The 10,319-nt window shown below is 27.7% G+C and overlaps 1 protein-coding gene across 1 annotated transcript; it reads right to left on the bottom strand.

Annotated features, from left to right (window-relative positions):
- Positions 1-1,638: 1,638 nt before the first annotated feature.
- LOC110654429 (probable 1-deoxy-D-xylulose-5-phosphate synthase 2, chloroplastic) lies at positions 1,639-5,042 on the bottom strand. The gene is made up of 9 exons (XM_021810420.2): positions 4,783-5,042; positions 4,517-4,696; positions 4,245-4,409; positions 3,705-4,127; positions 3,291-3,564; positions 2,867-3,174; positions 2,477-2,758; positions 2,105-2,389; positions 1,639-2,014 (listed from the first exon to the last, which is right to left on the bottom strand). The coding sequence occupies exons 1-9, from the start codon at positions 4,912-4,914 to the stop codon at positions 1,862-1,864; spliced, it is 2,202 nt and encodes a 733-aa protein (XP_021666112.2). The 5' UTR covers positions 4,915-5,042; the 3' UTR covers positions 1,639-1,861.
- Positions 5,043-10,319: the final 5,277 nt, after the last annotated feature.

Raw genomic sequence — 10,319 nt, 5'->3', positions numbered from 1 at the left:
AATAATTATAAATAAAATAAATATATTTACAACATTATGAAATGTAATTATTAATATAAATATTTTTGTAAACGAGCAAACTCACAAGCTCATTTATGAGCCTATTCAATGAGCCTGTTCAACGAGCTGACCAGCGAGTCTTTTCAACAAGTTGACTTGCGAGCTTGTAAATGAGCTGAGATTGAACCCGAGCTCGAACCAAATACTACTAAGTTTAAGCTCAGCTCGTTTATTAAATGAGCCTAAAATTCGAGCTCGAGCTCAACTCGTTTAAAAAAAATGAACTAAACCGACCCAAACTTTTATTGAGCCGAGCATCGAGTAGCTCGCGAACAGCTTGGTTTGTTTACACCTCTACTATTATCATCTCTTGACCACCATTATTACTACTTAATTATTGTCACATCTACCACCACCTGGCCACTGATACCACCATTACCTCATCTTACCATCACCACCACCACCACCACCATCTAACTATAGCTATCACAACTACCACTACCACTTAGCCACCACTACCACTCAACTACTAATCATTGCAACCATTACCATTTATTATTAACATTATAAATAAATTAAATATTAATATAAAAATTATCATTACATTACACTACTTATATTTTTATTTTATAACCAAACAAAGGAATGTAATGACAATTACATTCATTATATTACAATTTTGATTGCATTACATTATTAATTATATTGCATTACGTTACACTCTACTGAACATAACTTAAGATATGTATCTATTTATAATAGATTTTGAACATATCTACTGAGATATGTGTTGTTGATAGATTTTTTAGTAGATAAATTTTGAGATCTGACATTATTGGTAGATATTAAACTTTTGTGGCATTCTCTCCTTTAATAGAGTTATTTTATTTTTTGTTATTAATATTTTTTTTTTTTTGAAGAGTTCTATATGAGGGGTAGATCTTTCATTAAATAGAAAATTTAAATTTCAATGTTATCTTATTGGACTTGGAAAAAAACTATGGATTCAAAGAATAAAACTTATTTGTCAATCTACATGCTTTATCAATACTGTAAATTTTTTAAATTCTTTATATTATTTTTAATATAAGTGGTTAATTTTATTTATGAAAAAATATAATATTTTAATTTATAATTCTTTTTTATACTATATTTCTAATTAGTAAAATATTTTCTCTATTCCTATGAAAAGAAAATTCCTTTGTGTATACATTTTGTAGATATCTGAATTTAATTAGAGAGATGATGTCACCTTTTACTAAGAAATTTTGAATTGGACCATTATTTTAAATTCCCAATCGGACTTTATGACTCAAATTAAAATAGGAAGGAATTTTTATTATTTTTTTTTAACGCAAAGACGAAATTGATCTTTAAGTATTAATTGGATGGTAGCATTTATCCGGGACAAAAAAATGGTAGCGTTTGACTTTCACAATTTGTATGCAAACTTTTATTGAGTGGGTCAACTGGAATGGATAAAAAAATAATAATAATAAAAAATCATAGGCCTGACCCACTTTAAAACCAAATTATATCAGCTCTATAAGCCTTAGATTTTCTACAGGCTGCGCCGGCAAGTCCCAGGCCCGTAAAGAGTTCGAGATTAATACTATGAAGCAAGACAGGCAATGGCAATTACTTGGAATTTGCTTCAAGTTGGAATTAAACAATGGAATTTGATTAATACATGCAGGGAAAGATTTATCCTGCCTAGGTATGCTAATATTGCAGTACATATCTCAACTTATTTTTGCATATAGAACACTCTCCTTGGTATTCAAAATATACAAAAATAATCAATGAAGAGGACGACCCATTTGCTAGAAGGTAGAGATATTACACTTGAAGTGTTTTTCACTCATAATTCTAGCAGGTGAAGACTTTCCTTTTGCCCTCCTATTAATGACAGAACTGTGGCTGCAATGTGCTTTGAACTGAGTCCTGCCTCTTCGATCTGGTCTGCTTGAGATCCATGGTCGATGTATCTATCAGGAAGTACCATAGGCCTCAACTGCAACATTTCAAGTATGATCACATCAGGTAATGTTCAAAAAGAAATGAACAATTTGATAGTTCATGGTTAATATTAATTGGAAAATACCTTAAGATTTCCATCTAGTAATCCGTTTAAGCACAAGAAATGAGCAACATGAGAACCAAATCCTCCTATGGATCCTTCTTCAGCTGTGATGAGTATCTCATGCTCTTGAGCTAGCTGCCTAATCAATTCTCCATCAAGAGGTTTGCAGAATCTTGCGTCAGCCACTGTTGCTGAGATGCCATATTTTGGAAGAAGATCAGCTGCTGCTAAGCAATTTTGTACTATTGTTCCATACCCCAGAATAGCAACTCTGCTTCCCTGCCTTAGAATTCTTCCTTTACCAATCTGTAATCCAAATTTTATCAGTTAAGCAAATTATGTCAATGGCTATATGCAGATTGAAAATTTGCGTCTTTTTTTTCTTGGAAGTACCTCTAAAGGTGTCCCCTTGTTGTTTGGTGGAAGAGGGTTACCGATGCCATTTCCTCTAGGGTACCTAAAGCAACTAGGGCGGTCATCAATGGCTGCGGCAGTAGCCACCATGTGCATCAGTTCAGTCTCATCAGAAGGGGCCATAACCACCATATTAGGTAAACAAGCCATGTAAGTAACATCAAAGGCTCCACAATGGGTTGGACCGTCTGCACCAACAAGGCCAGCCCTGTCTATTGCAAATCTCACTGGTAGCTTTTGAAGGTCAACATCATGTACCACCTGCACATCACCAATGCAAAATTTAACTACAGATTCAAAATTTTATGTTCACAAATTATTTTCAGGAAAACTAATTAAGCCCTAAACATGGTAATTTAATTTATTTACCTGATCATAGCCTCTTTGGAGGAAAGAAGAGTAAATAGCACAGAAAGGTTTTAGGCCTTCGGTAGCTAGACCAGCAGCGAAGGTAACAGCATGTTGTTCTGCTATCCCAACATCAAAACATCTATCTGGGAATTGTTTTTGAAACAAATTAAGCCCTGTGCCTCCTCCCATTGCAGCGTGGATGGCTACGATTTTATCATCTCTCTCTGCTTCAGCAATCAAAGACTCTGCAAAGTATTGAGTGTAGGAACGAGTACTTGATTTGGACTTCAATTGTTTCCCAGATGTTGGATCAAATTTCACAACACCTAAAGAAAACAAAACCCATTAGGCTTAACAGTTAAATGAAATCCATACAAGCAAATTTAGCTAAGTTTGAAGAAGAATTGTGTGTGAGTTTGAGTTGAAGAAGAATTGTGTGTACCATGCATTTTATCAGCAGCTATTTCAGCTGGGATATAGCCCTTTCCTTTCTCGGTGATTACATGGATAAGAACAGGTCCTGGTGTTGGCAATGACTTGACCTTCTTTAATATAGTTACAAGGTCCTCCACGCTGTGGCCATCTACTGGACCAATATAGTAGAGTCCTAGCTCTTCAAATAAGCTAGCGCCAGAACCAGCAGCCATTCCTCTTACAATGGAATCAACTTTAGCTGCAATCTCATGTGTTTGCCCTCCAATTTGCTTTGTGATTCCCTGTTAAATGCATCAAAACCATTATTTTGTTATTAACTGAATCACTCATAATTGGCCAACTGTTAATGGCCTCCGACTGAGGTTCAAAGTTCAAACTTATCAGTTCTGGAAATGACTATAACGAGGAATTAAAGACTAACCTTAGCAGCTTCACGCAACTGGCGAACCTTCCTACTTGATTGTAGCTTAGTTAAGGCTTTGCTTAGAGCACCAACAGGAGGTGCGGGGCCATCCACAGTAGCAGTAGGCAAAGAAACTTGTTTATTGTCATTCAAGATTATAATGAGATTTGAATCAAGATATCCTGCATTGTTCATTGCCTCATATGCCTGTCCTGCTGTCATAGCACCATCACCTATAACTGCAATTACATGATTGTTCTTCCCCACCAAGTCTCTACCAACTGCCATACCTAGCCCAGCTGAAATGCTGGTAGAACTATGTCCAACTCCAAAGGCATCATGTTCACTTTCATCCCTCTTGGGGAACCCAGCAAGCCCAAAAGTTTGTCGAATTGTAGGCATTCTTGATCTCCTGCCTGTTAAAATCTTATGTGGGTAGGCCTGAAGATATTCATAAACCAATAAGCTAGATTACTTAGCTTAATTAAACTAGCTGAAGAAAACAAAATTAAGTAAACCTCAGATGATATAAATTGATCTATATTTAAAAAATTTCACCTGATGGCCAACATCCCAGATGATTTTATCTTCAGGAGTGTTAAATACATGGTGAAGTGCCACTGTTATCTCTGCAACTCCTAAACTTGAACTCAAGTGCCCTCCGGTCTTTGAAACTGTATAAACTATCTCTTCTCGCAGTTCATCAGCCAATAACTCAAGGTCCTATACAAATTTTCAGAGCCAACATATTTATGGACAATTTTCAAAAAAAAAAATGAAGTTGTATATATTTTCATTAACTGAGAATTCATTCATTTCAGTTTTTTTACCTGAATTGAAAGATTTTTCATGTGAATTGGATAGTTTATAGTATCAAGAATCGGCGTAGATGGCTTAGTTCCAGAGAAGTTAAGCGATCTTCTGTGCTTTGGTTCCTGCTCTCTTATAACCAGGGCACTGTTATCATCCCTTGCATTATTGTCCAAGGCAGCTACTACAGCTCCATGAAGCTGAAACACCAGAGACGATCCATTTATTCTCTCTTTTCAAAAGCAAAAATAAACCATCCAAAAAAAAAATTAAATCAAATAATCACCTTTCGCTTGGTGTTGGAGACAGAGGTACTAGAGGGTTTATGAGGCAGCAGCTGGCTAGAGAAAGAATGGGCATCTTGAATATAAGCAGAAGAAAGAAGAAAGCCTGATCTGAGAACTGAAGAAGCAGCCATTTTCTAGGTTGTTGAAGAGATAAAAGTAATTAATTAAGAGTTAGCTAAAGCTTGAGACGAAGAAGAAGAAGAAGAAGAAGAAGCTCTAGTGATTGCAGATAGCTAGAGAAGAGAGCCTGAGAGGTAAGGAGAGACTAGTGGTGGTTCCTTATATAGGAAAAGTTATGGTGTTTGAAAAGTCGGTCAAGAAGCAACAACTTTTTCACATTACGTAAATTTTTTTTTTTTTTGTTTTTTTCTCCAAGGAAAGAACACACATATTATGAATAGAGTTATACTACCGTTAAAATTATTATAATTTTAATAGAATTTTTAATTTTATATATTTTATTTATGTATATTTTTATCACATGATGTGGGAGGTACATCTATTTTATTTGCGGACAAGATCACACTGTGAATTCTCACCTCTTTTTTATTTTTCATTCAGACAGCTTTTTTTTTTTTAAGAAAAAATATATATATACAATTTAAAAATAAGACTGAATCTCAATTAAAATTATAATAATTTTAATAATATTTGATCCTATATAACTTACTTATGCACATTCTCGGCATAGAATCTCTAGATATCATATTATCTAAACATGAGGCCCATAATCTGACTACAATCAATTTATAAGTTTTTTTACCTCTGGCTTTCTTTGTCTTCTTGTACTATTTTTTATTTATTTTTCATTTTATTATTACTTATTTTTTTCTTCTTAAGGTTTAACGTGTTGTAGCACAACACCAAAAGACTAATGTTGGGTAGGTAAAAAAATAAAGGTCAATGTCAATGTGCCAAGTGTTTCACATTTATAAATTTTAGAGGAGATACTTTCGTGCCTCTAACAATATATTAACATCAAATCATTACTTTCAAATCATAAATAGAATAATTTTAGCGTTATATTAAAGTTAGGTTCTTAATACTGAATAAATATTAAAAAATATTTAATATCTAAAATATTTCATATGAGAGTATATATTTTTGGTTTATAAGTTGATAAAATTAATTTATAAATTTTAAAAATAAATAAATTTATTTATTTATAAAATTTTTTTTATATGTTCAGTTTATAAGAAAAAAAATAAGTTGAGATTTAACTTTTTATTTTGTTACTCATAAATTAATTTGGTTAAATATTTTACTATATTATTTTTATTTAATTTTTAAAATTTTATCATAAATCTTATTTAATATCTTTTTAGTCATTTTAATAATAAATATACTTATAAATTTTTTTTACTAAAAATATTAACTATTTATCATTCACTTATAAACACTTTAATTAAAATTTTAAATACTTATGAGATCAAATTAAGTTATTACGTATTTATAAATTAATTTTTCATGAGCTAAGCTAAATACCCCCTTATGAGCTTTGAAAGAATTGATTTATGCAATCTTACTTTTATTTTACAGAGAAGGTACTTTCGTGACTCAAAACAATTTAAGTCACATGCAAAATAATTTCACCGATCCACCAAAGCTATCTTTTAATATTGGGAAGGTATTTGATTTTATTTTATTTTTCTTTGTTTGAGTATATTAATTTTGTTAATTGTGGTCGTGAAGAAATTGAGAAAAGAATAGTCGTAAATTGTTCAAAGAATTATACTGCATTCAAAATGATTGAAGTGGAGGAAGTGGACCAAAGACCATAAAGAATTGGGTGCCGCCAGAATTCACTACTGTATATAAAATTTGAATATTATGGTCTTCCTCTTCAAATGAGAGTTCCTATTCAACAAGTCCTTGGAAAACGTTACGGAACTTTTTTTCCACAAGGAGAGGATGAGAAATCGACGAAAAATAATTAAAAAAATATACTATACATGTTTATATTTTTAATATTTAATAATCATTTATTATAATTAGATATTATAATAATAATTAAATAATTTATTCATAATAATATCTTGTGATTTGATATATAAGTGCGTTACATATGGTTTATATTTATTTATAATTTAAATTTTTTTATATATAATTTTAGAAAAATTTTCTTGTTAATTAATTAATAAATCTTAAAATTACTAAAAATTTTCTTTTAGAGAAAGGGTAATAATATTAAGAAAATTAAAGTAATAAATTAAAATTATGCAAACATCAAAAAAGAATACTTTCATTTTATTGTAGTTATATATACGTATTTAAGTAAATAAGATGTGTTATTATTTATCTATATCTTTTATTTTATAAAAAAGCATTTGTTGTTTGTAATTTTTTTAAAATTCAAATTAGTCATGATAATAAAAAAATATAAAATTTTCAACTTTTTCTCATTAGCTAATTCTTTGATTTTTGAAAATTTTAGTTTGATTTTAAATATCTATTATTTTTAGTAAGGGGAGAAAGTTAAAATAAATCGATATTTAAAATTATAACATATCGTTGACTGAAACCAACATTTGAAATGAATTCATTTTAACTTATTTAAATCAATTTTAACTATAGATTAAAAAAAAATTTAAAACTATGCTAAAATTATCAAAAAAAAATTAATTATAATTGTAATTTTTTTTTAAAAAAATTAACATTAAGGTTTTAAATTATTATTTATTATTAATAAAATTGTTTATAAATTAAGATTTTTATCTAATGATTTTTTAAATAAGATTTAATATGTTAATTATTATTATTTGTTATATATTAAAAAAATTATAAAAACAATTCAATTAGTTTATAAATTCTCCCATTTACTTAAAAGAAATTTAGTTAATGATTGAATGAATTTTTATAATATATATATATATATATATATATATATATATATATATATATATATATATATATTCTTTAATATAATTTTAAATATTTATATATTTACATAATTAAATAATAATGTAAAATTTATTTAAATAGATAGAAATTCAAATCAATAAGCATTTAAATATAATTACTTAATTTTTTATTATATTTTAATGTAAAATAAAAATATTAATTATCCAACTCAAGTAAAGCACTTTTAATTTTTTTTTATAATTTTAATTTAGCTAATTTTATCAATACTGTAAAATTAGTATTAGTTTTTTTCTATTTATTTAAATTTGTTAAAATTTAAATGCAATCCTGAAAAATTTATTAATATTTTCAATACAAATTCTTTTTTAACTTAATTATTAAAAAATGATTTGAGAATAAAAAATAATTTTATTTTTATTTTTAATGAATGTAAAATAAAATAAAATTATTTGTATATTAAAATAAATTAATTATTTGTATATAAAAATAAATTCTAAGTTTGGTTAAAGCTATGTTTTTATCAACATCAATAATTTTTTTTTAAGAAAAAAGGTTACAAATATATAACTAATAAAGTTGTCGTTCTAGTTGAATTGGATTAAAAATTCAAATTCTCAATTTTAATATTTTTATGCTTATCCGTTACTAATATATACATATATTTTTTTTAAATGACTACAAATATTTAATAAATAAAATATTTATCATTAATAGGAATAGAATTTTATATATATTGATATAAATACAAATTATTTATTTAAATATTTAATTATTTACAAGTAATTTTATAATTATGTATAAGAATCTTTTTTTATCCTATTATTCCCCTCCTTTCTCATATATATATATATAGAGAGAGAGAGAGAGAGAGAGATTGATTAAAAGAGAGAGAGATTGATTATGAAGACATTAATCTTATTTTGTTTCTCTACATGTAAATTAAAGAGATAACAAATTAAATTTATCTTTTCAGTTTGCCGCTTAAATCAAATTTTTTTGTAGTTATAGTATATATAAAATAAATTATTAAATTAAACTTTTAAATATTGTTATTATCTTATTAAGTTGAAATGTCAATTATTATTTTTGTAAATAATGTATATAATTATATTTTTATTTAACATTACTTTACTTGAAAAATGATTAAGCAATTCTCACTTGAAGTAAGACAAGTGGGTGTCAATATATTGAAAAAAAATGAAACCATTTCCGATACATTGCATCTAGCTTTAATCATAGTTTAGGATTATTAACATTAATATAATAGTTTAGTGTTTGAATTCTCATATATAACCACCATCTCTTTTAAATATTATCACTGTGCTAAAAAAAAGGCTTAAGATTGTTTATTTGAATTAGTGTGTGTATGTGTGAAATAACCTCTTAGAAGTGTAAGGGTAATTCCTATTTATAGTAAAAATGAAAGAAGAAAGAAAATTAATTTTATGTTTATAAACTATTAAAGTTGTCTTATTATATAGTAAAAATACTTCAAACTTTTTGTATTTTAGCAATTTAATTCAAAGTTCAAACATTTTAATTTTATTATAATTAGCTAAATTTAAAAAAAAATTACTATTTATTTCAATTTTAATGAAATCTTGAACTACGTTTTTTTTTTACTTATTTATTTCTATCATTAAAAATTCAATTTTATTATGATTATCAAGTCTTTCATAATTTTATTGTATAATTTTATTGTGATGTTCATTGAATATCAAATAATAATAAAATTTGATAATAATGAAAAAAAGGAGCGTGTGATTAAAATTGTCTAAAAACAGTTGATAGTAACAGTAAGATTAGATCAACTCAAAAGCAAAGTAAAAATATTAATTAAAAAAATTAGATAAAATTATAACAATTTTTTCAATTTCAAAAAATTTGAATAAAATTTCATAAATGATGTCCCAAAATATGTCCAAAAGGGGGGTGAATTGGACTCTAAAAACAATTTTTCGGTTCTTGCTTAAAACCTTTGAAAAATTACAGTTTGGTTCAACCTAATTTTCTAATGTGAAATATGAACAATACAGCTTTATTGATAAGTTGATTCAAAGTTGGTTCATAAGCAATCGATATCTTGATCTAATGTAATATATTGGCATTGAGAAATTTGATGAATGAATAAGTTCACAACACAGCAAACAGAGCAGTACACTAAATATATTAGTTGACAGCAAATAAACAATAAGCAAATTAAATCAGATATCAGCAGTAAACCAATTTTTTCAGTTTGCAGCAAGGTTAACAGTAAACAGTATCAATTTTCATATAAGTAAGAACACTTCAATCAGAAAGTTAAAGTGCATAAATGTAAAGAGTAAGGGTTGAGAAAATTGAATACTAAATTTTTATAGTGGTTCTGCTCAACTAGCATACATCCACTCTCTCAAAGATCCCACTTTGAGTTTTCACTTCACTAATATTCTCTTTTAAAGGCAAGAGACAAAAGCCCTTTACAAATCTTCTCACCAAAACTTTGACAAGTAGCTTCACACTTCTACCAAGTGTTATCCCAAATACTTTTCATAATCAAGCTTCAATAGGTGCTTGAATGACCTCTCATAAATGATAATAAAGTGTTTAAAACTCAATCTCACTCAATACAATATAATCTATAAAGAAGAGATGAGTAAGTAAGCCAATGATGAGCAATAAAAACAATTTGAGC

The sequence above is a fragment of the Hevea brasiliensis genome, chromosome 13 (genome assembly GCF_030052815.1).
Source record: "Hevea brasiliensis isolate MT/VB/25A 57/8 chromosome 13, ASM3005281v1, whole genome shotgun sequence".
Taxonomy (NCBI): Eukaryota; Viridiplantae; Streptophyta; class Magnoliopsida; order Malpighiales; family Euphorbiaceae; genus Hevea; species Hevea brasiliensis.
Note: the sequence above shows the minus strand (reverse complement) of the source record. Positions and strands in the feature narration are given on the sequence as shown.